The sequence below is a fragment of the Rissa tridactyla genome, chromosome 24 (assembly GCF_028500815.1).
Source record: "Rissa tridactyla isolate bRisTri1 chromosome 24, bRisTri1.patW.cur.20221130, whole genome shotgun sequence".
Taxonomy (NCBI): domain Eukaryota; kingdom Metazoa; phylum Chordata; class Aves; order Charadriiformes; family Laridae; genus Rissa; species Rissa tridactyla.
In genome coordinates this window covers 1,854,031-1,881,582 of record NC_071489.1, presented here as the reverse complement: position 1 = coordinate 1,881,582, position 27,552 = coordinate 1,854,031, and the positions used below count along the sequence as shown (strand labels likewise).

Here is a 27,552-nt window from a genome sequence, read left to right as displayed (position 1 = left end):
AGAGGCAAGCGTGGCACCTGGGGCTGTATACACTGTCAGCTTATGTGCATATCTTAAATTACGCACAGGCATGTTTTAGAATAGTCTTTGGCTGAGGGGAACAATCTGGTGGGGTTGGGGTTTCTATAAAAATTGCTGGAGTCACAAGAACTTGATGACTAATCCAGAAGATTCCAGACTAAAAAACCTGGCCCTGCTACATAGCTTGCTAACTTTAGAAACCTCCGTTAGTTTCCCTATTTAAAAAAAAAAAAAGGAAATGTTACTTATGAGATAGCAAAATGTAGTTGTTTGGGAAAGTGCTGTAAAATGGGGGATTGCATAAATCTAGCCGGCTAGCTGTAGTCACACATGTGCAAGCCTTCTGTGTGTTTCTTCCTCCTTTACTGTTGCAAAACTGAGTGTGTGAACTTGCATTTTGCAGATATCCACACAGAAGCAGTTCAGGCAGCGCTGGCAAAGCACAAAGAACAGAAGATGGCCCTGCCTATGCCAACGAAACGACGCTCTACGTTTGTTCAGTCTCCAGCTGATGCCTGCACTCCCCCAGGTTAGGTTCTGGCTGTGTGCGTGGCTGTGTGGATGTGAAGGTACGCATTAGTAACAGTTTCCAAATCAAGAGGCTGCAATTGTCAAAATATTCCAGCTCTTCAGCACATTTGTAGGTGGGCTCTTCCTCCTGTAGCTCTCCTGCTCCATTTCAGCAGCTGCTGCTTTTCACGGAGCTGCTGTGAGGGCTGGGAAAATGAGTCCTCTCCTGGGAGCTTGTAAAGAATCTGTTGGCAAGAGCTGAGCGGGAGTTCTGGACTGAGGCTTCTTCTTTTGCTTCCCTCACACCTGTTTCAGTTGCATAATTCACGTTTTGATTTTGTTAATACTCAACATACAGGACAAGGATTTGCAGCGCTGTACATTTCTGGGCAAGGACCTTGGAGGGGTTCCTGTGAGATTCCATGACTTGCAGGACTTTCCCTTCCTAACCCCTTCCATGTAACGGCTGCGGCAAAATACGTCGGATAACGTGGTGCCGTTATGGTGCATGTGCATCAGATGTTAATAAAGCTCCCTGTTTTCAAGCAGCTATATGCACTGGCTTAAAGATGAATATGCGTCATTTTTGGCAGTGACTTTTATGTTGTCTGTCATTGTGCAGAAGCATCGCAGTCATTTGGATGATGAAGTCATCTGAAGATTATGAATTCCTGTCTCATTGTGAATTCATATGTCTCTGAACCAGCTCTGCTAGGCCACTTCACTCATAACTATTCTTTCACCTCCTTTTTTCTTCATACTTCCTTTTTTCTTTTCCTTTCTACCGGGGGCTAGTGCATGTTCCCGGTGTCTGCTTGGCTCTCGGCTTTGTACGAACTTGTCCACGACTACAGCACGTTCTGAGCTGTGGGTACGACACAAAGGTCAGCACTTACAGTGTGTCTGGAATCAGTTTTTTCTTCAGCTCATGACTGCATTCTGCTTTGGCAAGTGGGTAGACTGTGATTTAATAGTTCAATTTACAACCACAGTGTAGGCAGGCAATCACTTTGAAGAACACCTGAATTTTAGGCCAAAGCCAAACTGAATCTTTGTATGTGGCACTATACAACTTCAGGTGCCAAGTCATGAGTCCTTTCTTCGTGATAAATAATTAGGTCACAGCTTTAGGGCAGATGGGATATCTGTTCTCTTGGAAATGCAGATGCGGTTCCTTGTTGTAGTTTTCTCTGTTTTGTTTTGGGGTGGGGTTTTTGTTTGTTTTCTGCAATTGAAAGGGACCGTTTAGAATACCAGACAAAAGCATTTTCTGCGCGTGGCCTTGGCACGTTTGTTTCCCAGTGCCTGCTGCTGACCCCTCGCATTCCATTTCAGAATTACCAATGTTAGGCAATACAGCATCTGATATTATAGAACATGAATGGAAAAGTAATGAGAGAGAAGCCAATAAGTTGGAGAACCCAGGGGAAGGGTACTTGACTGAGAAAGTGAATCTTTTGTGTGCCTTAAACAGGGGCAAAACACCAGGGGGAAATGTGTTCACACTGGACATGTCTGCTGCTTTAACTGCTGGTTTGGCCAATGTAACCCTGTTTGACACAGCCTGTGAAAAAGAGTTCTTCGTATGAGAAGCCTGTGCCATTGAGATGTGAATTGGAAAAAGAGCATGTTCAGTGCAATGTGCTTTTCCCTAAGCAGCTAGATTTTCTTTTCTGCTTCCACACAGACACGTCTTCCGCATCCGAGGACGAGGGGTCGCTAAGGCGCCAAGCTGCTCTTTCTGCTGCATTGCATCAGAGCTTACAGAATGCTGAGTCTTGGATCAACCGATCTATTCAGGGGTCATCCACATCTTCATCAGCATCTTCTACACTTTCCCATGGAGAAGGCAAAGGGACCAGTGGGTCACTAGCTGATGTATTTGCCAATACTCGAATAGGTAGGAGATGGGTATGAACAGAAAAATTGCTTTAAGTTCAGATTGTATTAATAAAGCTGGAGTTGTCCATCGCATAAGGGAAATTCGGATCGAGAGTTTAGTTAGTTTTGATGGAACTTGCTAGGATTTGTTGGAGTTGCACGATTTTTTTTTCCTTAATTTCAGAATATTGAGTTGGGCGAAAAGGGGGAAGGTGGGGGGGCGGGGCAGGAGCTTATCAAGGTAGAAGTGACTCCAGGGGGTAGTGATAGTATCGACAGGTTCAATAGGCACAGCTTTCTTTCTGTGTACTGTGTTGCGTATGTCTACAGCTGAAGCTACTGTGTGTACAGAGCTACCGTACGCGAGTAGCATTTGGCATCTGTGTCCTGATGAATACCATAGGGGTGTCTTTGCCTACCGAGTGGGGGAAATACTGCGTTTTAACATTCTCATCTTGCCCTAACAGTTTATTGTTTGTGTTAGATTTAACAACACACAAAAAAAAAAGGGGGGGCGGGGGGGAACCAAACCCAGCCATTTGTGTGAACAAATGAGCATGTTGTTCCAAAAAATGCATATTGCAGAGTAAAGATTTAGCAGAGATCTTTCATGACTAGTCTGAGAAATAATCAGAGCATCCAGGTATTGAGAAGACGGAGCAAAATCTACAGATCTGGATACCCCAGGCTCAGTTTTTTGAGGCTCTGAGGTGCTCCTTGCTGCTGATGCTTCTGTATGAAATTGCAAAGTTTGGTTTTGCTCTGTGTATGTTTGTCTTTTTTTATCTGCTGTTAAGGATATTACTGCATCCCGGGAGATGTCTGTATTTTGTGTGCTCTCTGCTTTTGCTTAACTGGTTTGGGGCAAGCAGTGCATAGAAGTGCTGGTGTTTTTAACTATTTCACTTTTTTTTATTGCTGTTACTTTTGTTTGTTTATTTGCTGGGATGCAAGTTGTTTTTTGAAATGGAAAACCGGGGAAATTGCCCATAAAATGTAGTCAGTATAATTAATGTGTCTTTGAAGCAGAGAGGCTGTTTTTGATTGGAGCTTACAGAAACCCACGTTTGCCTTTTGTAATGAATTCAGGTAATCTAGCTTTTTACCTGCAGAATAACTACAATCTAATATAATAAGTATTTTATGCAAAATGGAAGTTTTAAATCTTCATTGAAATTGGATTTGCCGTGTAGATGCCACATTCATCCTGTGTTAACACCTGCTTTAAATGAATAGGAACTCTCACATACGCGTCTCTTTGGAGAGTAATAAAAAGTCCTGCAAATACTTGCAATTGTACAAATTCTAGGTCCTTCCTAGTGATCTTAGATGTTCAATGCATAAGAAATATTCTGTGCCACTATATCTCCAAAGGTACGCAGAAATGGATTTTTTTTTTTTCTCTTTCGAAGGGGGGGGGGCGCAGAGAATCAACCACAAAATCCTTTCTGTGGGAATTATTCAGTATCTGACTTCCTCCAGACTCTCTCTGTGCAAGCCAACAGTTTCAAAATTGTTGGGTTTTTTCCTTTGTAAGCAACAGTTGCTCGTTCTATTAAGCCTGAATAGAATATTCTTGCCCTATCAGACGATTGAACCTACTGTGTTGTATAAAGAAATCCCACATAAGCAAAAATCGCTTCTTTAAGAGAAAATTAATGAGAGAATTTCTGAAGTATGCAGAGTTATTTGCAGTTTTGAAGCTTACAAGCTCATCTGAAGAGCAAAACAGTGTCTTGCAACTTAAAGCAAAAGTAAGACCCAACTTGCTCTGTTCATTAGATTTTAAGTTTATTATTTAACTGCTGGGCAGGCTCGTGCTGTTTAGCCACCGAACTGGAAGAAATTTAAACCCAACATGATGTTTTGCTGATCTGCTGTAGTCAATAGCCTACCGTGTGTTTTGTTTTGGAAAGCCCTTACTGACAAAAAAAGTTAAATAGTATAATTCTAGCAAGAGAGGTTACTGCATAGGTGATGTAGGTTTTTTGTTCTGGGGCTTTGAATATTTCAGAGCTCATGTGGATCTCAAAGTTGGCTTGGTTTTTTTTTTTTTCCTTTTTTACAGTGCTGAAGGTCAAGAGATTTAGCTTGATTTGAAGGTTAGAGACCCAGAATAGGAATTCTGGTTTGGTGAACCACTTTGGTGACAGGGACAAAGCCACTCATCTTGTGCCATTGTTTTCTGTTTTCCCCAACAGACAGTGTGCACCTCCTAGAGCTACTTAATGTTTAGGAAGCAGTGTGTTTAGCATTAATAAGGGCTACCACACATTCAATCCATTAAATTTTTAGGATTGTTGGTGACAGGTAACTAACACTTTGCTTGTTCTGTCGGATAATAGAAGGTATATGTTAATTGCCATCTCAATTTTCTCCCTCTCTTTAGAAAATTTCTCAGTTCCCCCAGATGTCACAGCAACTACCTCCACGTCCTCAGCACGCCCAGCAGCGATTGACCTTCCTCCTTCAGGGATCGTGAAAGGCATGCACAAGGGATCTAACCGCTCTAGTCTCATGGATACTGCTGATGGTACGGAACCTCTCACAGTGCCCAGAAATTAGAATGGTGTTAAGGAAGGACTTGAGTTGGGAGAACAAGTCATGTGACTTACGTGTATCCCATTTAAGCACTTCACAAATTTGAAAGGGTTATGGCAACAGCATTAACACATTCCTGTGCCGCAGTTGTGTCATTGGCGTTAACTCGTTCCCATGTAGCAATTGCCTACTAGGTACTGAACTGGAGAAGATCATGGGGGAGAGAATAGGCTTTTCTCTTCTCTACCACTTTTTAAGAAAAAAGTTACAAATATACAGGTAGGCTAATTGTTTTTAAAAGCTTTTGTCCTAGAATCCCCAAAAGGAAAGGTAAGGTGTACGAACCAATGTAATTCTTAACTGTGATTAGGGTCCCATGAAGCTGATAATGCTCACTCTAAGCTGGTTGGCATAAACCTTTGTGCAGAGGGGTAGCAGTGATGCTTCTGGTCTTGTGTCCTCCCTCCGCAGGCAGGCGCGGACCTGCAGGGTGGTTTTACAGCAAGGGTGAATCAGGCTTTGGAAGGGAGTAAATGCTTTAAAAGTGAATTTCTATTACTAGCATTTTCTGACCACTGACTTAATACAGAACTGATAAAATGCTTACTAATGTCATGCCGCGCTGGCACAGCCCTTAATAAAGGAAGGCGGTAGTTGAATGAGTGGGCACACCAAGGGAAGTATCCTCCAGTGGAAGGAGGTAAGATGTAAATGTTAATAGAGATGATGAACGCTTTTATTAGACAAAATCTTTCCCTCCAGGTGTTCCTGTGAGTAGTAGAGTCTCCACGAAAATTCAGCAGTTGCTTAACACCTTGAAAAGACCTAAAAGGCCACCCCTGAAAGAATTTTTTGTGGATGATTTTGAAGAAATTGTGGAAGGTAATAGCACTAAATAATGTGGGGGTTTTTGATCATGTATTACAAGTAAACACACATGCGCAGGGCTGAATTTATTTATGCCATCGTTTTTGAAGTTGACACTGATCCGCTGTTTGCAGCTGGCAGTAGCCTTCATTAATAGTCTGATACAAAACCAATGTTTGAAGTAATTCACTGTACTGCTGAGCTTTGAGTGGCCTCCTCAACACTAAACTTCTTCCAATAACTAAACCTTATTAACAAAAATATTTAAATAGGTTTTTTTAAACCCCTTCATTTACTTAGGGTACTTAATTAATTTCCCAAAAGGGATTGTCTTTACGAGTAATTTTATTACAACCGTATTTTGTAAGATTATTTGTCTTTTCTCTAATTTTCTGTTCCTTTCCTCGCTGTTGAATTGAATACCTTTTAATAGCACCTTAGGAGAAGACTATGTTCATGGTGTTTTGTTTTGTGCAGGGCTTCCTAGGAAATGAAATGTGATGGGGGTTGTTAAACCTAAAGATGCTGAGGAAAGGCATTGGTTTTCAGTGCATCTTTCCAGCTTAACTGTCTGGTAACAAATGGGCAAAGATGAACTGGAGACATGATTGAATTTTCTTCAGTTCCGCAGCCTGACCCAAACCAGCCCAAGCCAGAGGGACGCCAGATGACGCCTGTGAAGGGAGAACCCCTGGGAGTTGTTTGTAACTGGCCTCCTGCCTTAGAAGCGGCACTGCAGCGCTGGGGAACCACACAAGCGAAATGCCCCTGTCTGACGGCACTGGATGTTACAGGAAAACCGGTTTATACTCTCACATATGGTGAGTTGAGCCCTGGCTTCCGAGAGAGCAGCAGCGGATGGAACACAGGGTTGTTGGTCTTGGTGTGGTTGCAAATACCGTCCTGGGTTTTGAGAGCTTTGTAGACAAAGCACAAAGTGCCTGAAACAGAGGATGTGACTGTAGAAGGTAAAAGCAGTCAAGAACTGAAATATTCTCTTGTATGCTGGGTTGACTTAGAGTTGTGCAAGTCTCTCTTCTTTGTGTTCTAGGCAAATTGTGGAGCAGAAGTCTCAAGCTGGCCTACACACTGCTTAATAAACTGGGGACCAAAAATGAACCCGTGTTAAAACCCGGAGATAGGGTAATGAGTTTGGGACTGTCTGGTTCTCCCTCTGAAGTAAAAAGAGGTTTTTGGGGGGCTGTAACTTACCACAGACACTATAATCTTGTTCTTTTAATAGCAAAACTCTTATCCCAGGGACAAGCTATTTGGGAAAGACACTTGTGATTTTTCAGTCCTGCTGGCTCCTCTGTAAGCAACTTCTTGGCTCTGGACTTTGAAATACATCTAAGAAAGAGCATTGTACCTCTGAGAGAAATACAGAGCTTTAGATCTCTGTGTTTCGGCTGTGTGTGCATCTTCGGGTGTACGGGCACAGAGGAAGTGCTGACACTGCTGCGTGAGGAGCCGTCTTCCACAGATATTCTGTGGAAGAAAGAGCGCTTGAAGATGCCCTGTGAAAAATGCTGTGGTAGAATGTGAAATAACACAAAGTTTTCTGACTTCCTGTCACTATAGAGCTGAACTTTGCAATTTTTCCTTGTATTTCAACTAACAAGATATTTTTATGAATTGTAGGTAGCCCTTGTTTATCCCAACAATGACCCAGTCATGTTTATGGTGGCATTTTACGGCTGTCTCCTAGCGGAAGTCATACCAGTGCCTATAGAGGTACCTCTTACCAGAAAGGTAACGTTGATGGAACTTAGAGGAGCGATAGGCTGATGTGGGATGAAAACCAAGTCAGACCATCAGCCGCTGAAAGAGTTTCCCGGCATCCAGCTGCTGCCTTGGCAGCTCTGTGTCAACGCAATGTGCGAGACCTTTGTGAACCTGGAATAGCTGGTTAAAAATGGAAAAACATATTGACCAGAGCACTGTGCTGAGTAGTTGGGCACGGTCGATTCACCTAAATGCTGTAGCCTTCATTCTGTTATTGCAAATAATTTATACAGGTAATATTGTGAATCTGCCCTCTGATCGGTGTGAATTGGGTCTCATTTCCAGCCATGCTTAGCACCTGCCAGTCTTTTGACTTTGCTGGAGGCTGGAGGTGCTACGTATTTCTGAAGACTTCGAGGTGCTTTTTATAAATGATTTGCTCAACGAAGCATTTTCTTTACCCTTACCAGAATTTTTGCAATATTGCCATATTACTGCCGTGTCAAGAACTGTCTAAAACTATAGATTTCGTAAGAGGAATCAAAAGCAACAGGATAATGGCAAACATATGGCAAGAGAGGTGGTAATGAAATGGCGAGCTCGTCTGGTAATCCTACGGGAGTCACCGGGCTTTGCTTTCGTTTGTCTGCAACGTGACAACTGCTATAGCAACCAACTGCAAAATTAAAACTCCCAGTATTTGCCCAATCAGATTTCTTAGTGAGCTACCTCATTTCAGTGTTTTTATCATTGTGCAATAGAAATTAATTCCTGGGGAAAAAGAGGCCTTGTTATTTCACTGTAATTACATGTTTTGCTTTTTTTGCCTCCTCATTCCTCTTTGAAGCATCTGGGCTTCCATTAATGAAAATAAATGGTGTCTGCTCGATGCCTGGATGCTGGGCATGAGCACTTGTTTTCGGTGGATTTCACATCCAACGCACTTTTGTCTTGCCAATGCAATACTTGTTTTCTGTATAAAGAGTTCCCTTTGAGAATCACCAGATTTCTCTGCAGTCTGTCCCCAGTTACCGAATCGTTTCATTTGTGAACAAAATGAATTGAGAAGAGCAGGCTTGGTATGCAGAAGACTAAGTAGCCCTTCTGCATTTTTGTGGTGGCTTATCATTTTCCTATGGACTTTTATTGGCTTGTAGGCATGTCTCCGTTTCCCCAGCTGGCCTTTGTGCTGGATATGTATCATCTTCCAAAATGTATTATTATCTAAGCTTAGAAGCGGTTTTATTCATCCCTGGCCAGACAGTGCTCGTCATTTGAGTTTCAAACCATTGCCAGACATTGGATGTAGGCAGAGAAGGACAAACCAAAGGAAAGAGTGTTTGTGGGCATGGGTTTTTTTTTTCTTTTTTCCTCCCCATGTGATCCATAATGTTACCATCCAGTTACCAGAGCATTACCAAACCTTGGATTTTGGTAAGGGGAAAGCTGACTTACGTCAACCTTAAACAAGAATGACTTTTTCCCCCTCTTCCTTCAGGATGCTGGTGGTCAGCAGATTGGTTTTCTGCTGGGAAGCTGTGGTATTGCTTTGGCCCTCACCACTGAAGTTTGTCTGAAAGGGCTTCCGAAAACCCAAAATGGAGAAATTGTGCAGTTTAAAGGTTAGATGCATTACATACTTGGCTTTTCATTGTACTTTTGCTATAGCTGAACTGTCTGACAGTGGTTGTCAGAAGTCTGAATGCATTTGGGGGGGGGACAAAGAGAGCAACTCTTCTGATAGCGTCACTTCACTGCGTAGGTTTTCTGCGTACGGCGTAGATTGATCTGTGTGTCTGACGGAATTGCTTTGTGGTTCTGGAAGTCACAGTGAATCCGCCTTACAAGCCAGGGCTGTCCTCAGGTCCCTTCAGTTGCATTTGGCAGGTTCAAAAGCAGTTTTATTAATGATACAAGAAGCTATGTTTAGAAATACTGCAGGGATCTTTCCTGAGTAGAGGAAGTGCCTTGTTGCCCACTGAACTCCCTGATGAGAAACGAAATGAGCCTTCTGGCTGGTAGCTTGGCTTGGATTGGTATTTTGCTTGTGTAACTCAACTTGGACAAATAATGGGGTTTTAGTATATTCTTGCAGAATATAAATCCCTCAATAAATAAACCGATATTAATATTCCACTTTAATTTTGGCTCTAGGTTGGCCCAGACTCAAATGGGTTGTGACAGATTCAAAATATCTCTCCAAATCTCCTAAGGACTGGCAGCCCAACATCTCAGCTGCAGGAACTGAGCCAGCATATATTGAGGTAAGTAGTGAATGGGGAATAGAAAGTAGTTTCCGTGAGCTGAATTTAATGTTCTAATCACCAGGGAGATAATACTTTCACCTCACTACCTTAAACTTCTCAGTTTCTAGCCACTGAAACAAGTCTTTCACTGTGTACAACCTGCTGTGAGGCTTATTTTAGTTTTTAATATCTTTGTGGCCTTGAGCGCTGCTCGAAATGAGTTGAACGCTGCTCTTGTTCCAGAAAGCTTGTAATTGAGACAACTGAGCTCTCCGAGATAGTGTACTTGATAACGCAGATTTCTGAAACTCCTTAAGCCCACAGTATTTTGAATTTTCTGCTCTTCCTAGCAGGGCTTATTTTCATTTGTACACCTCAGTAAGGCAACTTCTAGGAATTGCAGGGGTTTAAGTAGTAACAGTAATTTGGCTATTCTAAAATTACAGATTGGCTTTTCAGTTTACTTACAGGAGCAGGAAGAGATGCTGTGAGAAGTAGTAATAGTGACATAAACACAAACACATTCAATTGCCATCTTTATCTCCGGTCTCCCTGGAGTTGGCTGAACACCTTTGCTACCCGAATAACTATATTTTCTGTAGTGAACCTTGCTGATACCTTTCTACAAACAGGTACTTTTTAGAGTATGTCTCAGCAGCTTTAGAAAAACAAAACTATTTAATATGGATTCTGTGACTTAATTTCCTTCATATGTGGGATCCAGAGTCACGCCTTGACTTTATTTTTCCTCCTCTCAGTACAAGACGAGCAAAGAGGGCAGCGTTATGGGCGTTACGGTGTCTCGGATTGCCATGCTGTCTCACTGTCAAGCCTTGTCTCAGGCCTGCAACTATTCCGAAGGTGGGTGATGTCCCAGAAACATCAAAGGAATGAAGGTTCAGCAACACCATATTTGGTGGTTACCTCTCATATTTTTAACAGCTGTCTATGAGTAATCAGCACACAACATCTACTTTAAAAAAAGGAGGGGGGGGAGGATGGTGTGGATTAACTCTCCGCAGAACTAAAGACTACCTGTACTCTTTTCTTTCCCAAACTACATCATTTTCACTGCCGTAGTGAAGAGGAATAAAAAGTGGGATTTGCATCATGCCTAGAGAGTTAACAAGTCTGTTCAGATGAATGAAAAGGGGAGCGTTTTCCAACGGACTTGAGTCTTTCTCTTGCTCTACTGATGGATCACCATTAAAATGCATTTCTGAACTTTTGTTCTTGATAGTGTGTGTAATTATCAAAGCGCCTCTTGCATAAACTGGTTCTGTACTAGCTGCATGAGGCTTTTTGGCTAATCCAGAAATGGAGGTTGGAAATTGCTGGTGGGAGTACAGAGAGTTCTGCTATAGGATATGGTTTTAGCCTGGTCTACCTTGTAAATCAAGCTAATTATATACCCATGACTGAAACTTTATTTTTAGAGCTCTATGTCATAGTACTTTAAAATGCAGAGTTTGTCTTTTGGAAGCCATCACTTTAATTTCCATTGCTTCTGGGAGTCGGCGCTTGAATGATGTTCTCCACTGTCTTCCCTCGCTGCTGATGCTTAATGAGGTTAAGACCCTTCCTGTTCTTCTGATGTGCATTACAGGCTGCAGTGTAATTTTCTTGCAACTTTCTGGGATGTGTTCCTTCTCTTAAACTGATGTTCAGTTGTGTTATTTTGCATAACAAGGAGCTCTGACTAGTAAAACGTATAATCAGACAAACAAGGCTCTGCACTTGCTTGCTACGCGTGTACCTCTTGGAGCAGCTCTGACAGATTCAAGCATATGCAGATTCCAGCATAAATAATGGTCACAGCTGTCTTGGCACGTTTCACTTCAAAACTACAACTTTCTTTTCCCAGGTGAAACGATAGTGAATGTTTTGGATTTTAAGAAGGATGCAGGGTTGTGGCATGGCATTCTGACGGTGAGTTGAGCCTGTAAGGACTTTCTGAAGCATTTCCTAATTCTTCATAATTGCAACATTTGAGGAGATGGTTGAGGATACGTTAATTACCTATTAAGTCACCCATTTCTCTCCCCGGTAGATCTGCAGTTCTCTGGAGGAAGCGTAGAAGCATCCTCAGAAACCTTATGTGAATTCATGGTGGGGCAGGGGTTGATGAGGAGTGAGAATGACTCGTATTTTTGTTTCATTTATAGGTGTTGTGAACACTTTTCTGAAAATCTTTTTTCTACTTTTCAGAATGTAATGAACAAGCTGCATACTATCAGCGTGCCCTATTCTGTGATGAAAACCTGTCCGCTCTCGTGGGTGCAGAGAGTTCATGCCCACAAAGGTAACTGTGTGTGTGTTCCACAACTTCAGCTTGAAGTTCTCAGGATAAATGAGTGAGGGGCATTAAAATCTCAAATGCTTTAGAGCCTGTCGTCTTGCACTTCCATGACAGATCTCGAGGGCCAAAACTCTTAATTTATTTCTAAATATGCACAAAGTCCTAATGCCATGTGAATGTCAGTGAACTTGACGGGGCCCTCATGACCTGTGTACTTGAAGGCAGTGCCTTTTCTGAGACCGAGAAAATAGTTGAGCACAGCGAGATCCACTGGTTCCCGGTCTTCACCGAGGACATTCAGATGGTGTTACTGATTTATGCACTTCGGAGGAGGAGCTGCAGTAGTGACAGACCCTGGCTCAGGCGGTGGGCAAATGGCCTGTGTGCCACAGCAGATGCTATTGTATGTTGGGGTTTGCTGTTACTGCAGGCTCACTTAATTAAGGCTTGCTTGCTTTAGTGACAGTTCTCTCATTTGGGGGTGTTGGAGTGTGTAGTCATACAAAAATGACTCATGGAAAGCCTTTACTTGTCCTTATTTTTTTTTTTGTGTGTGTGTTGGTTTGCAGCAAAAGTTGCTTTAGTCAAGTGTCGAGACTTGCACTGGGCCATGATGGCCCATCGAGACCAAAGAGACGTCAGTTTGAGTTCTCTGCGCATGCTGATTGTAACCGATGGTGCAAATCCCTGTGAGTATCCGCATCCTGCTGTTTTCAGGAGAGAGGTTTCTCAGTGGTCTCCCAGGATCAAGCTTAACTCCTTTTGTAGATACCTCCAAGAAAATTTCAGTTAGGGCAGCTGTCTAGCGCCACAGAGCTGTGGGTTGTGGTGCGTGAGCATCCGGGCAAGGGGGTCTCTGTGCTTCCGTCCTTTGAGTACGAGTTGTGAAAGATACTGCAAAGTAAAAAACTGGAGAGTTGAATGGGGAGCTCTTGTGTGTAAAACAGAGTTCTGGGAGACACAGTGAGATTCGTTTTAAATTGTTCACAGGGGAAAAGGTAAAAGCTTTTAAGAAGAACTTTGAAGGGGAAAAAAACAACAGAAAAATCTGCAAGGAATGCTGTTAGTGAAAAGGCTTAAAGAATGTTTGTCTAGATGGCACCACCTGGAAGGGATACCTTGAATACCGTTAGACCTGTTTTGTTTATGCGTCCGGCATGGAAACGGACCCTACGTATGTGCAGTAGTTGTTGGAGGTTTGGAAGGTATTTTAAGCCTGTTGTACCGTGAGCATGTAACAATTCTGAAGGAAACGGGGAGAAAAGCAGGCTTGTTCCCACAAGAGAACACGCCTGTTCCCAAGTCACATTCAGTAGGCACTTGAGCTCCTTTGTGGCTGCTATCTTGGAAGGTGCTACCTGGAGTTTTTAGAAGGGATACAGTATATACACTCTGCAAGTGCACTGCACTTATTTCTAGCTTATTTTACGGACAATTTTAAAAATCAAATTATTTAAAGACATAGTGGCATATTTTCTTTCTTTCCAGGGTCTGTTTCCTCATGTGATGCCTTCCTGAGCTTGTTTCAGAGCCATGGGCTTAAGCCAGAGGCAATTTGTCCATGTGCCACATCTCCAGAAGCGATGACTATTGCAATACGGAGGTAATGGGCGTACAGCATTGCAGCCTGTTTGCTAGATTAAGTGATCCAGGCTGAGGTTTGTTCACACATCGGTTGGTCTTAGTTGACTTAAGCATGTAATGAGCTCCACTGACGTTTTCTGTGTGTGGTCAGGTATTCAATAGCTAAGTTGTTAAACGTCTCTCCTAAGATATGAGTGCTTTTGTCCCCCTCTGAAATGTGTGACAGCTCAACAGTGCCTGTAAGAACTGTGCACTGCTTTTTCCAACTCTTGATTTACACAGCTGTGTGGTATTCTTGAATCTGACGTTAAATTTGATATCACTTTGGACAGTGATTTTCATAGTTGCTGCCTTCTCTAGTAAATAGTCCTGTAATCAGCTGGCCTGGGAGCTGGCGTTTAACACGGAATAAGCTAAAGAGCTGGAAGAAGAGCTGCACTTGCCCAGGAATATGATTTCTTGCTTATCGATCAATGTGGCTCTTCTGGGAGGCAATCTCTACTGCCATCTCACAGTTTTAAATTCGTTATGCGAAGAAGAGACACTGAAATATGCATATTTCTGTTGCTGCAGTATCTTCATCCTAGTCCAATAATAGCCTGTGTGCCTGATTTAGTGTATTGATTTTGTGTCCTTCAAAGGCCTGGGGTCCCCGGGGCACCTTTGCCTGGAAGAGCCATCCTGTCCATGAACGGCCTGAGTTTTGGTGTGATTCGTGTCAACACCGAAGACAAAAACTCTGCTCTCACTGTCCAGGATGTTGGCCACGTGATGCCAGGAGGTAAAAATGTGCAGCAGTCTCCTGTAAGACCTTTTTGCAAATGGTCTGGAATGTTTTAGAAAAAGAACCGGTCGATGTTCTCTCCCGTGTTCAGCCTCAGCAGGGGGGTCAGGCAGTCCCCGTGCAGGCTCTCATCCCTGTCACGGTTAAATGTGTCAGCTCTTGTACGAGGCAAAGCCTGGGGACTGTTTTAACAATGCACAATTTGTCCTAGGAATGATGTGTATCGTGAAACCTGATGGACCACCTCAGCTCTGTAAAACAGATGAAATTGGTGAAATCTGTGTTAGCTCCAGAGCAGGAGGAATGATGTATTATGGGCTGGCAGGGGTGACAAAGAATACATTTGAGGTACGTGTAGTAGAATGCATCTTCTTCCCCCGTTTCCTGTGTAGAACTGATAGGCTTGTAAAATCTCTTGGGTTTGTAACTTAAGTGTTAATATTGTTTTTTTTTAAAAAGATACACTGAAAAACTCCTTACGGTTAAATATATGCAGTGTTCCCCTTTCATATAAAGGTCTCCCACGATGCTAAAACAGTGACTGGGCAAGGATTCCCTCCCCTTCTCCTCATCACGTCGCTCGCATATAGTGCAGTTCTTGATGTGGGGAATGGTTTTCTATCCTCAGGCAAATCCACTTTGCCTCCAGTGCCCTCCCTTCTCTTGCAGGTTATCCCTGTGAACTCGGCTGGCTCGCCCGTGGGTGATGTGCCCTTTGTCCGCTCCGGCTTGCTGGGGTTTGTTGGACCTGTACGTAACAGAGTTTTTGAGCTTGCCTTGCTGTATTCTTCTGTTTGTGCTAATAGCCTTGAATGTTTAAAAGAAAAGCGCTTGGGTACAGAAGTGTGTGTAAGGAGAGCTTGCTGTGGATAAGACAGTTGCCAGTTAATGGATTTGCCTGAGCCAGTAGGAGCCCTTACTTTTCCAGCACTCTGTCATTACAGTGCCTTACTGCGTTGCTTGTTGCATTTTTAGATTGCTAATTCTTCTACAACCAAGTCTAAGAAGCTTTTCTTAAGGCAGTTCTGCTACGCGTGCTGGAGCGTCTTGTCTGACTGGGTGGCTAGAATGCTTCTCCTGGTTCAGTCATAAATGATGTGATTTAAAGAGAAAGAAAAGGTGTTTTATGCGAATTCCATTGATCTAGTCATAGTTATGAAATGTGCAAGTCATCAAAGACATTTGAATTTCCACTCTGTGTAAGTTACTCACAGATAATTTTTTATCTTTCAGGGCAGTTTGGTGTTTGTGGTTGGAAAAATGGATGGATTGCTGACCGTTAGTGGACGTAGACATAATGCTGATGACATTGTAGCAACTGGATTGGCAGTAGAGTCAATAAAAACAGTTTACAGAGGAAGGTTAGCAGCAAAATAAACCTTGCCCACTCCCCATAAGCCTCTGCATGTGATATAACGAAACAGGATCCTTTAGTATATTCTTCGATTTCTCTTCAGTAATGGTTTTTGTTTGGCTAGCTCAGTTAAAGTAAATATGGGTTTGGTTTAGACAGCAATTGGCCTGATCCAGCCCAACACAGGTCTGTTTTCCCCACTATCCTGCCTGGCTTTTCATCAAGTCTGTGTACTTTAGAGGAAGGAATCAAGTAACAAGATAAGTTGGCCATATGGAGAATTTAATTCTCTGTCTCTGTAGAATTTACTTTTAAGTCTCTGTAGTAATTGGCTGCTGGCTGATGCTCTGCAGCAAGAAAGAATTTCATTAATGTCCAAAGATACTTAATTTTATTTAGCAATTGTGGATATAATTTTCTACATCCTCAGGCAAGGTTGGAGCTCATGTCTCTACGACTTAACATATAAGACTTAACAGGAGATTTTTAAGCCCCCTATGTCATCTAGATACTTTTAAAGCTTCTGTTGCCTTGGTGACTTGCCACAGGTTGGAACAGAAACGTGATGGCAGATTGAGAGGACAGGGGACTATGCTGTGTAGAAATTTCATCAGAAGGTGGAATTAATCCCTTACATACTTCACCAAGTCTTTCTTTTTTGACTCAATTTTAATTGCCCAATGTTTTCTCTCTCTTTGCCCCATGTTTTTTTTTTTTTTTTATGAGTTCTATCTTTAGTCTGCCTCCTTGGCTTCCTGTTCCCAAGGAGTAAAACTGGAATTTGTGCCGATGTGGCTCTCCCCTTTTCCTTAGGATTGCCGTGTTCTCAGTGTCAGTCTTCTATGATGAGAGGATTGTGGTGGTTGCAGAGCAGAGGCCAGATGCATCCGAAGAGGACAGTTTTCAGTGGATGAGTCGGGTGCTGCAGGTAAGCCCACTCACGTAGGGGGACGAGGTGAGTCTGTGCAGTTTTTCAGTGTGTGGGCAGATCAGAAGCCATCAGCACACCCCAGACGGAAAGAGCACAGGCTCGTGATCCCTCTTGGCACAAGGTATTTTTACAGGGTCACAAGCTGGGTACATCTGCTGTGTACAAGCTGTTCTGTTATGTCCTGAAGGTCCTGGGAAAGCGGCTGCTACACAGAGTAGCGTAGGCTCTGAGAAGTGGTCAGCATTATGCTGGCAAAATGACTGTGCAGAGAAACACAGTTGCCTCTCAGCACTGCAAAGCGGATCCAGTGCTCAAGCTTAGGAGCTCTGCTTTTAGTCTTGGATCATGCTGGTGCTCCAAGTTACGCTTTAAAGCCACCCTTATCTTTGGAGATACATTTTCAGCAGGGAGACAGTAAGCAGAGAAAGGTTAAAACAGCTGAATGAGTGTAGTCCTAAGAAAGCAGAATGAGCAGCAAATACTTACCTTGAGAGCTGCCTGCATCACATGTAGGTCATTCTTGGGAATGATGTTTCAGGTTGTGAAGTATGCAAACTGGGGAGAAAAATCAGGGAAGTACCTGGTGGGTCTGAATAATGTATTAGATGCCTGAGTGCTGAGGCAGACAAAAAGGAGCAGAGCGTGATGGCTCAGAGGAGACAGATGGATAAAGTCTTAAGATCAAAATCATATGATTCATCAGGCAACTGTGTATATTTTGGGATTTTGGTCATAAAAGATTTTAAAAAGGATTTCTTGTATATGAAGTGGACTATAAAGCAGGGATGCTAACAAGCACTTAGCTCTTACCATAGGGCTCGCTGATATTACAGAGGTGAAATGGAATGGTAGCGACTGATTTGCTCCTCAAGTACCTTATAAATCATAGACCCATAGAATGGTTTGGGTTGGAAGGGACCTTAAAGATCATCTAGTTCCAGCCCCCCTGCCCTTGGCATGAATACTTCCCATGCGGGGATTTGTCTTGCAGTATGTCAGTAACTGCAGCGGCCAGTAAGAGCAAACTGCCCCCAGTAGTACCCAAAATCCAAGTGACCGTCTTTCCTTTCTCTAGGCGATTGACAGCATTCACCAAGTGGGTGTATATTGCCTTGCTCTTGTGCCAGCCAATACATTGCCAAAAACACCGTTGGGAGGGATCCATATCTCTCAAACTAAACAGCACTTTCTGGAGGGCTCTCTGCATCCGTGCAACATCCTCATGTGCCCGCACACGTGTGTGACGAACTTGCCAAAACCCAGGCAGAAACAACCAGGTAACACAAGCACCTTTTTAAAAAATGTTAATAAACTGAAGTTCACAATCTCAGACCTAGGAAGCTGCGTGATGCCTCCGACATTGAGTTGTCCTACTTCCTGGGGACCAGAGCTTGTCTTGTGGCCTGTGGCTGGGGCGTGTTTAGGGCCTCTCTTTGCATGTGTCAGGAATTTTGATTCCTACCTTTGAACTCATTGGGATTCTCTCTGCTGATGAACAGGAGACTAGGAATGCCTTCTGAATTCTTATCAGTGAGGTTTCATTACCTCTCTTCTTGCACCCGTGCCCAGGAGCAGTGGGATCCTACAGAGAATCTTTGTTCCTTTGCTGTCCTGCAGATTGCAGTTCTAGGCCAGCTTCTTCCCATTTGCATCAAAAGTCCAGATTTCATGCAGCTGTTCTCTATCAACAGGCGTTGGCCCTGCCTCTGTGATGGTGGGGAACCTGGTTGCTGGGAAGCGTATCGCTCAAGCCTCTGGAAGAGATCTTGGTCAAATAGAAGACAATGATTTAGTTAAAAAGGTAAATCAGTATTTATTACAGCTAGAGAATGGGAAAAGAATTTACCCTGTGGCTGAATGCAAAGCAGCAACATGAAGTGGACTTAAATACTGCCTCTGAAGTAGAAACACTCGTATTTAATTACTGCCTCTTTGTTTCAGCACCAGTTCCTGACAGAGGTATTGCAGTGGAGAGCTCAAGCAACTCCTGACCACCCACTCTTCCTTTTATTAAATGCCAAGGTACAGTCAGTGCTGAGTTGTTGAGTTTTTAAGGTCTACAGCATGTTATTCAGCACAAGTTTGAGACTGTGTTGAAAATCTTTTGCCCACTCCAGTGTCCTCTATTTAGTCTCTGTATCGGATTTTGCCCATAGATTGGAAACTTAAAATTTGAACCTATAGGTCACTTTATCTAAATGACTGTCGTGGTTCAGTGCTTCATTTTAAAACTGAGCGTGTTTGTAGGTCCCACTGGTTCCTGTATCATTTAATGGTGTATCCCTGTTGAGTATATTCTGGCAAGGTTCTGGTGCGAGAAGACCTGAACTGACTCCCTGGAAGGTAGAATTTTCTAGAGCAGATCTAACTCCATCTCTATCTTTTTGATACTGTAGTGGATAAACGGCTCCTTGAATGCCAGCAGCCTATAGGTATAGATAACTAGTAGCTATAGACTGACGCTAGCAAGAAAGTTTTTTGGTTGTTTTATTTTTTTTTTTCAGCAGCCGTTTTGCTGACACATGTGTTGTGCCAGGCCTTGTTTATAGCATTTTTGTCTCCTTTCAAGGGAACCACTGTGTGCACGGCCACCTGCCTTCAGTTGCACAAAAAAGCTGAGAGAATTGCATCAGTTCTGTGTGACAAAGGACATCTCAATGCAGGAGACAATGTGGTGCTTCTTTATCCTCCTGGTAAGCCAGTTTTAATAATGACTGCATCCCGCTGTGGAAATGCACCATGGTCTTTCTTTGAAATCTCATTGAGATCTGGAAATATGGGAGAGATCATTGAAACAGCGATACCTTAGGGACTGCGTAACTCACTGATCTAGTTTTGACTCCAGAGAGGGCTGTCCTAATGTCTTGCACTATCAGGACTCGAACTTCGATTCTCTGGAGTTTCAGAAAAGCCAGTCTGTACCTTCTCACTCCCGGCTAGATCTCGCTGTGTCGTGATGTTTAGAATAGAAACTTTAGAGGCTTCTGTGATTATCAGGGATCCTCTGGTATGATCTGTTCGCTGCAAAGTTATTAGAAACTGCATGTGCTGGAGAGTTGCGCTAGTCACCCTGCCAGAGACTCCTCAGCTCCTGGTCATTTCAGATTTTGTTTGTCTGAAGTCATGTTGCCAGTTGGCAGCTTTTCATCCAGGGAAAGCCTGTAGTTTGCTGTGAGAAAACGGGCAGGGTGGCTTCAGGTAGAGACCGGTGCGGTGGCCTTCACCTGTGCAGAAAATGGGCACTTCGTCTGAGACTGGTGGGCGCCTTCTCTGCAGCAGCAGGCTGGGAGCCGTGGGACGGGCGCTTTGCCTGCCGCACCTGGTAGCACACGGCTTAGTCACTTGGCGTGCGCAAGATGCTCACTGCTGGTGAGAGGTGCTCGCTGGGGTGTGTACTTCTTGCCCTGCCAGACAACTCTGTTTTGTCCTGACTGACTTTTGAGCCATTTGACGCTTGGAACATTCTTCTCCTGTAAGATGGATATGGTTTTCTGTGTGGTCAGTCTTCCCTACTTTCCCAGTCCCCTATCCCAAGCTTTCTTAGCTTCCTTGTGCTGCCCTTGGTGTTTGAACTGTTTCTGTCGCACATGTGCTGTGGAAGAGACTAGTGTGTGTACCTAATGGAAAAGTAACCGAGGCTTGGAGAAAAAGTACTCGGGGGAACGGCCGGTGTCACCGGGGTGTCCATCCACCAGTGTCCTCCACTACAGCTTATCGTGTCCTTGCAGGCATTGAGCTAATCACCGCGTTCTATGGCTGTTTGTACGCTGGCTGCATCCCCGTGACCGTCAGACCACCTCATGCTCAGAGCCTCACTGCTACTCTGCCCACTGTGCGAATGATCGTGGAAGTGAGTAACGGGGCTGGAGCTAAGAGCGGGGCTGGAGCGCTCTTGCTTCGGCCTCTCGGACTCCAGTGGTTAACACAGCGGTCCAAACGCCCACGTTGTTACGTGACAGCAGTGATGGAGGCACATCTTGTAGCTGGACAGTGTTGTCATTCATAAAACACAAGAGAGAACCACCTCTCCTTATGCACGAGACAAATTGCTATAAAACAGGTGGTTTCTGAGAGACACTGACATGATGTTAGTGCTTTAAATTTCACATTGACACTCCTTACCACTGGGCAAGTGCAGATCCTGCTATTAGTTACTTTCCAAGCCCGGTAAGCAGGAAAGGAGCCTCCCCCTTATAACCATGGGGAGAAAGCCAGATGTAGACTGGGTGATGATCTCACCTGCTCTAAAGTTCCTGGCGTGGTCATTTGCATTTTACTCTGCATTTGGGGTTTTAGTGAAAGAAGAGTAGAGAGCGGTGTTGCAAACGCCAAAGAAATTAATGCAAGTTTGTTAGGGGAAGCTGGCTACAGATGATAAAATGCACTCTCTGAACATCAGATCTTGCAATGACAGTGCCACTGGGACATGCTTTTGTCTGTCTTTTTTTTAGTAAGTGTTTATCTTTTTAGGTCAGCAAAGCTGCCTGTATTCTCACAACCCAGACCTTAATGAGACTACTGAAATCCAGAGAGGCAGCTGCTGCTGTAGATGTGAAAACCTGGCCAACCATCATTGACACAGGTGTGGTCCATGGGCTAAGAGACTTTTTGAAGTTCTGTGTAGGGGTTACCGTTGACTTCCAAAGGGACTGTCCCCCATTTCAGATGCTAACTGTGTGGCTCTTTAGAATTTGTTTGAATATTTAGAAAGACAGTCCAAGATACAAGCTAGATTTGACTTTGTTTACTGACGTCTCTTCTGCATTTGTTGACCTATGCATGGAAAATAATCTTACTGAAAAGCCACGTTGCAGACAACTGTTAATCTCCTTAAGACAAGAGCGAGTTGGTCTCTTCTCCCTTTTCCTAAGAATAAATAATTTTCTACGTGGGAACTTTAGCAAGAGTCTTGTTGTATACTAATCTGTCTCTTTGGGAAAGAGAATTAACAGAAAGCTTTATCGTCCATCTCGGGCAGTTTGAAAGTTGCATTCTTCTTTCAAATACCAGTTCAGTAATCAAAAATTAACCATGTTTGTTCCTTTCTTGTACAGATGACTTGCCCAGGAAGCGACTGTCTCAGATCTATAAGCCACCTACGGCTGAAATGTTAGCGTATCTAGATTTTAGTGTTTCCACAACAGGCATGCTTACAGGAGTAAAGGTACAGTAAAACGGGTTCAGAAGATGGGGGTTTTGGTGTCTTGTCTTTGGCTGATATTCTGAACCACCTCTCCCCTCGACCTCCGCCAAAGCTGGCTCTTGTAGCTTAAATAAAGACCATGCTTTTCCTCTGGTAAAGCTGCGGATTCGCTGCAGACGGTGCCGTGTGACTTTGTGCTGAAGAATTAGTTCTGCGGTGTAGGAAGACGGGTCTCTACTGTGGGCATCAGGAATTCTGCTGCTGCCTCCCACTGGAGCCACCTGTCAGGAGAGCGGGGAGCTGTGCGAGTAGCACAGCTGTGAGCTGCTGCATTCCCCCACCAAGAGCAGAATAGGGGTGCAGTTGACAGAGGATACGAAACTAGAAAATGAAAGCCTTAGACTGTCATTAATGATGTTTGAAGCCTGGGATGCCGCAAGCTTTTAAGCAACAGCTATTGGTATCACTGTTTCTGGCTTGCCATGGCTCAGAGGGTTCTGCAGTGCCCTGCCTCTGCTATGGAAGATAAAGGAAGAAGAAACATAGTTTATGGAGAAGTGTTTCCAAGGCAAAACTACCTTTACTCTTACCGACCTGTCTTGATGAAGTCCTGTTTGGATGTCTCTGAATTTCAGCACGGTGTCTCTGTCTCCTGTGTTGCAGATGTCCCACGCAGCAGTGAGTGGCCTTTGCAGGGCAATCAAGCTTCAGTGTGAGCTCTACTCCTCTCGGCAGATCGCAATCTGTCTTGACCCCTATTGTGGACTAGGTTTTGTGCTCTGGTGCCTATGCAGGTATGGCTTTAGAGGGGAAAAAGGAAAAGATTAACTTTTGGCTGGATATAAATGGGAAATGGCAGTCCACGTCTTTATCTGGTGTAATTACAGGCAGATTATGTTGACATTACCAAAATGACTAATTTACAGTAAGGGGAAAATTTGTCTTTGAACTGAAAATAATATGTTCCCTTTTCCTGCAGATTAGCAAGATGTTATCCTATCTTGATTATGTGTATTTGTGCTGCCAAATATTACTGGCTCCAGAATGTTTCTCTTGCCTTTCTTCCTTGATTATATGTTGCAGTGAGGGAGTTTTCATTCTGTAAACTGTGTGGTTGAGCCAGTTCTCTTCACTCTGACAGCGTGTGTGCACGTTTGTGCGTGTGTGTAAATTATTATTCTTGTACAGTAAGTTGTATTTTTAAAACGATGTTGCTACAGAAGGTGGGCATCGCAGCTATTATCAGTTTGCCTCAGATGCAGAGTCCCACAACCTGCCTTTGGTCTAGCAGGAATGTAATGTGAAAATACAGTAAATATTAATTTAAAAGATAACGTGCTACACAAAATTGTTTTCTTCCTTTATGTTCTTCACAGTGTGTATTCTGGACACCAGTCAATTTTAATTCCTCCTATGGAGCTGGAATCCAATCTTTTTCTCTGGTTATCTACTGTCAGCCAGTATAAAATAAGGGACACTTTCTGTTCCTATTCAGTCATGGAACTGTGCACAAAGGGACTTGGAAACCAAGTTGAAATGTTAAAGGTAAGAAATGTTTCCTGAATGTGATGTTACGTAAACTAAGGAAACTGTGGTACTAAAGCAAAGTGATACAATTGTTAATGACAACGGTTTTCCCGTTGCATGAGTCTCAAGTCCGCACCTTGCTCAAAAAGCAAAAGCACCAAAAACTGTTGGCAGCCCCAGCAATTGAGGAGGATTGGAATTGCGGGGTGTGGGGGCGTGTTGCAGTGCAGGGAGGAGGTTGGCAGCGAGTGTGGAGGCTGCTGGGCAGAGCCCGGAGCGAGGACGCCGGCAGCAGGATGCTCTGCAGAGGAACCGCTTATGTAAGAGTCTGCAGCGACGGCTCAGACCAGCACATGATGCAAAGCACACGCGGCAGGCGGTTTGCTAAATAGAGGTGGTTTCTCCTTGGAGATAAGAGGAAGGGGGGGAAAAAAAAAACCAAGCTACATAAAACAGTTGAGTTGGCTTTTTGCATGGGGTTTACTGACACAGTGTACTCCATCTGCGAGGTTAAGGATCAGTTGTGTTCCGTTGCTGTCTGCCTTGGGGGGTGTCAGCAGTTAAACAGCGTAATGCAGAGATTCGAACAGCTGGCTAGTGCTGTTGAGTGCATTCATGATCATGTCTAGAAATAATAATGGATTCTGGTTTTGTTAAAGACTCAGTGTAATCCCAGTAAATGACTTTACTCTCACTTGGTTTGGTTTCCATCTATACAAAGAGGGAATAACAGATGTAATCGTAGCTGAAAAGCACCACAGAAGCACATGGCGCTATGTTCTGTAGCAGAGGAAGAAGCACTGTTAATTCATATTTTGTTCTAGTGGTGTTTCTAGGCTCTGGTCAGACACGTTTTATCATTACAAATAGAAGCTGAAAAGAGGAAATAACTTGAACACAAGAAGAGGGTTAGCCCTGTGTTTCCCAAGTAATTTCCAGGGATAAAAAGCAAATGTCGCTACTTGTGAGGGGACAAATCTTGGTACGGTGTGGCAGAGGTAATTAACACATACAGCCCTTTGCACTCATTTGTGTTTTTTCCAGGCACGAGGAATTAATCTGTCCTGTGTCCGGACTTGTGTGGTAGTTGCAGAGGAAAGGCCGCGCGTTTCTCTCACTCACTCCTTCTCCAAACTCTTCAAAGACATCGGCCTGTCCTCTCGTGCTGTAAGCACCACCTTCGGGTCAAGAGTCAACGTTGCTATCTGTTTACAGGTAACCGAGTGCTTTCTAGTGCATGTGCTGCCACGGGCATCAGATTTCCAGATTCAGTTGTATTCTGAATCGGCAAAATTCCTGGTCTGCACACGCTTCTGCATTGTGTAGCCCGACATCTGCTTTGTAGAGAACAGCTGGCACAAGATTTAAGCAGCTTCTCTTGTTTTCAACTGCCAGATTCTATCGCAGATGCTCAAGGCAACTGAAACATGACATTAGAGAACTGTTTATTTCCATGTAAACGGTGACTAGTTGCCCCGGGGCTGATAGCTGAACGTGCTTGGGCTGTCTCCATAGCAGCTCCCCCTCCCCAGAGATGCCTCCCACACTGGGGTTGGAATAGAGAGAAAACACCCTGGTTACTGAAGTCTTTCCCTTAGTGCAACTGCGAAGGAGGGGAAATGTGAATATGAATTTTGCTGCCGGTAAGAAACCCCTGGAAACGTTTATGAGCTCAGGCAGAAGTTACCCTGACTTCTGTGGAGACATTAACTTTTTTTTAAAATGTTAACTCTTCAGGGAACGTCTGGGCCTGATCCCACCACGGTGTATGTAGATCTGAAATCCTTGAGGCATGACAGGTACAGTCAGTTTACTTAAACTTATTTAATAACTTTATAAAATGTTGTGATGGTAGTGAGCTATCACACCTCTCGGCAGATTTCGGCTCTCTTTTTTTCCCTGACAACGTTTTCTTTACCTTCAGAGTACGTCTGGTGGAAAGGGGAGCTCCACAAAGCCTCCTGCTCTCAGAATCCGGGAAGGTAATTTCATGTTATTACCTAGAGGCATCTCATGACCGCGTGTTGCTTTTCACGCCCCTTATGTACGTAGATGTGTAGCTAGGAAAGGTGGCCTTGTGGCACGGCATGAGGAAAGGTGGTAGCTGGTTACTCTGTTCCTCTGGGAAGTTAGCTTGATTTATAATGAAGTACGTGTTGATTTAGGAGCGTGCTTTGCTGAGAATTGGGAGAATTGGTTCTGTTCACAGTAAATGAACCCTATCAAAAGTGTCTGCTGTTGCATCCTTGAAATCTGCATGCACTTGACATTTACTGTAGCTCTTGTTCCCTTCTTTAAACGGATTAACAAAAAGATGTTTCCCAGTGGTTTTTAACACTGAATTTTTCAAAACCAAGGTCTAGCAAGGTTTACAGGCCTATAATCCCTTACCGGTGTGGCTCTTAAGTCTCAAAATACATTCATACCGTTAGCGCACTTCAGTGTACATGCCCTAGCATGTTTTATACCTGTTTGTAATTTCTGTGGGTGAAATCATGCCTTTGCGGAGGTAAATGAACAGCTTTTATATTTTAGTTGTGCGTCAAGATAATTCATGTACGGTTTACCTATTCCTCCTTGTGATCTTTAGATTTTACCTGGAGTCAAAGTAGTCATCGTGAATCCGGAGACAAAAGGGCCTCTTGGAGATTCTCATCTTGGGGAGGTAAGTGCAGATTTCGCTATTTGGGTCGCTTCTGTTGTCTGCTTCTTGCGCTAAATTCTCTCTGCGGGGTTATGTAAGTTGCTGGGTGACGGTTTGTGAGCGGTAAGACTTGCAGGCCTTTTTAAGCTGAATTATTGCTGGAGTCTTCAGAATTTGGGTGTGTTATTTTACTGCCGAGTTTAAAGAAGAAGAAAGCCTACTAGAAGGGAAGGCTTACTCCCCTCTAAATCTTGCATAACTGGCTTCCAAGTAATATAATTTACATTTTGCTTTCCTTGTCTTGATTACACACCAGTATATTTGATCTGTGGTGATAGATTATTATCAATTTTTGGACATCATATGTTGTAAAAAAACCACAGTTTATTTACTCAGTTAATCCTCAGCTTACAGTTATTAGGAGAGTAGATCTGCAAGATGCATTTTTAAGATTCTACAGCATATTTGGAGGTTTGAGCTAAATGCAGAACATTTTTTTGGATCGAAAAATCTCAGATAAAGAGAGAACCTTCCGGTTACAGTTTATTACCTGCTTCATTTTAATGCTCAGCAGATGCTCTGCTTTTGCAGTGTGTGAATCTGACTGTTTTTCCACTTCCTGAGCAGATTTGGGTAAATAGCCCCCACACAGCCAGTGGCTACTATACTATCTACGACAACGAAACCCTTCAAGCTGATCATTTCAACACTCGCCTGAGCTTTGGCGATGCCGCTCAGACGCTTTGGGCTCGGACTGGATACCTTGGTTTTGTTCGTCGCACTGAGCTGACAGCTGCCAGCGGAGGTATGGCAGAAATTAGTCTTCATTTTCTAAATGAAGATGAAGAGTTTTCTTTCATACCTGTCTGGATACACTTTTTTTTTTTTTATCTAAATTCCATTTATTGTCTGCCATTTTCTGTTTCCATAGTATGCATACGCGTCATTTCCCATCTCTCCTCTCTAGAGCGCCACGATGCACTGTACGTTGTTGGAGCACTGGATGAAACGCTGGAGCTGAGGGGACTGCGGTACCATCCGATTGACATTGAGACTTCTGTATCTCGAACACACAGAAGCATTGCTGAATGGTAAAACAGCTGCGGAAAATGAATTCGTCCTAACCTAGCTGAAACGTAGCAATGTTTATGCAAAGATGCAGGATTTACAGAAAAAATACGAGGCAAATTCAGATACTTTTTGGGTGTTACCATCAGCAAGTCATGCACCTCATTTCCCATCTGTAGATCGGAATAATACTGGGCTGACTGACTCAATGTTTTCTCACGAGGCTTAATTCAAAATAGAAATGATGATTTCCTGCTCTGTGGTGTAAAGAACCATTTATGTTTGAGTCAGTGAAGGCAGCATTTAGTGCGTGTCTCACACTAGGTAGTATCGAGATGTGTTGGAACTGCTCTTCGACACGCTGGGACTAGGTCCTCTCGGAGTTAGCGTGCTTGGAAATGCAGCCCAAAGCAGGTGGCAGGCTCCA

At 43.6% G+C, this 27,552-nt stretch overlaps 1 protein-coding gene across 6 annotated transcripts in view; it reads left to right on the top strand.

The window, feature by feature from the left end:
* Positions 1-27,552, top strand: part of DIP2B (disco interacting protein 2 homolog B) — a 69,553-nt gene that overhangs the window by 37,940 nt on the left and 4,061 nt on the right. For 2 of the 6 annotated variants that reach the window (XM_054183054.1, XM_054183055.1), the window contains exons 4-37: positions 425-550; positions 2,219-2,431; positions 4,802-4,945; positions 5,716-5,835; positions 6,444-6,641; positions 6,872-6,963; positions 7,462-7,572; positions 9,044-9,167; positions 9,700-9,809; positions 10,550-10,652; positions 11,656-11,720; positions 12,000-12,093; positions 12,660-12,779; positions 13,579-13,693; positions 14,316-14,455; positions 14,670-14,806; positions 15,128-15,208; positions 15,692-15,819; positions 16,626-16,740; positions 17,819-18,020; positions 18,435-18,544; positions 18,685-18,765; positions 19,313-19,436; positions 20,472-20,593; positions 21,214-21,325; positions 21,798-21,907; positions 22,550-22,680; positions 23,263-23,431; positions 24,458-24,628; positions 25,151-25,212; positions 25,338-25,395; positions 26,004-26,078; positions 26,685-26,862; positions 27,025-27,148. In XM_054183054.1, coding sequence (XP_054039029.1) covers positions 425-550; positions 2,219-2,431; positions 4,802-4,945; positions 5,716-5,835; positions 6,444-6,641; positions 6,872-6,963; positions 7,462-7,572; positions 9,044-9,167; positions 9,700-9,809; positions 10,550-10,652; positions 11,656-11,720; positions 12,000-12,093; positions 12,660-12,779; positions 13,579-13,693; positions 14,316-14,455; positions 14,670-14,806; positions 15,128-15,208; positions 15,692-15,819; positions 16,626-16,740; positions 17,819-18,020; positions 18,435-18,544; positions 18,685-18,765; positions 19,313-19,436; positions 20,472-20,593; positions 21,214-21,325; positions 21,798-21,907; positions 22,550-22,680; positions 23,263-23,431; positions 24,458-24,628; positions 25,151-25,212; positions 25,338-25,395; positions 26,004-26,078; positions 26,685-26,862; positions 27,025-27,148 — 4,165 coding nt within the window. Of the gene's footprint in view, positions 1-424; positions 551-2,218; positions 2,432-4,801; positions 4,946-5,715; positions 5,836-6,443; positions 6,642-6,871; positions 6,964-7,461; positions 7,573-9,043; positions 9,168-9,699; positions 9,810-10,549; positions 10,653-11,655; positions 11,721-11,999; positions 12,094-12,659; positions 12,780-13,578; positions 13,694-14,315; positions 14,456-14,669; positions 14,807-15,127; positions 15,209-15,691; positions 15,820-16,625; positions 16,741-17,818; positions 18,021-18,434; positions 18,545-18,684; positions 18,766-18,990; positions 19,087-19,312; positions 19,437-20,471; positions 20,594-21,213; positions 21,326-21,797; positions 21,908-22,549; positions 22,681-23,262; positions 23,432-24,457; positions 24,629-24,808; positions 25,057-25,150; positions 25,213-25,337; positions 25,396-26,003; positions 26,079-26,684; positions 26,863-27,024; positions 27,149-27,552 lie in introns of those variants that run through there. The other 4 variants (XM_054183059.1, XM_054183056.1, XM_054183057.1 and 1 more) reach the window with 4 other exon arrangements.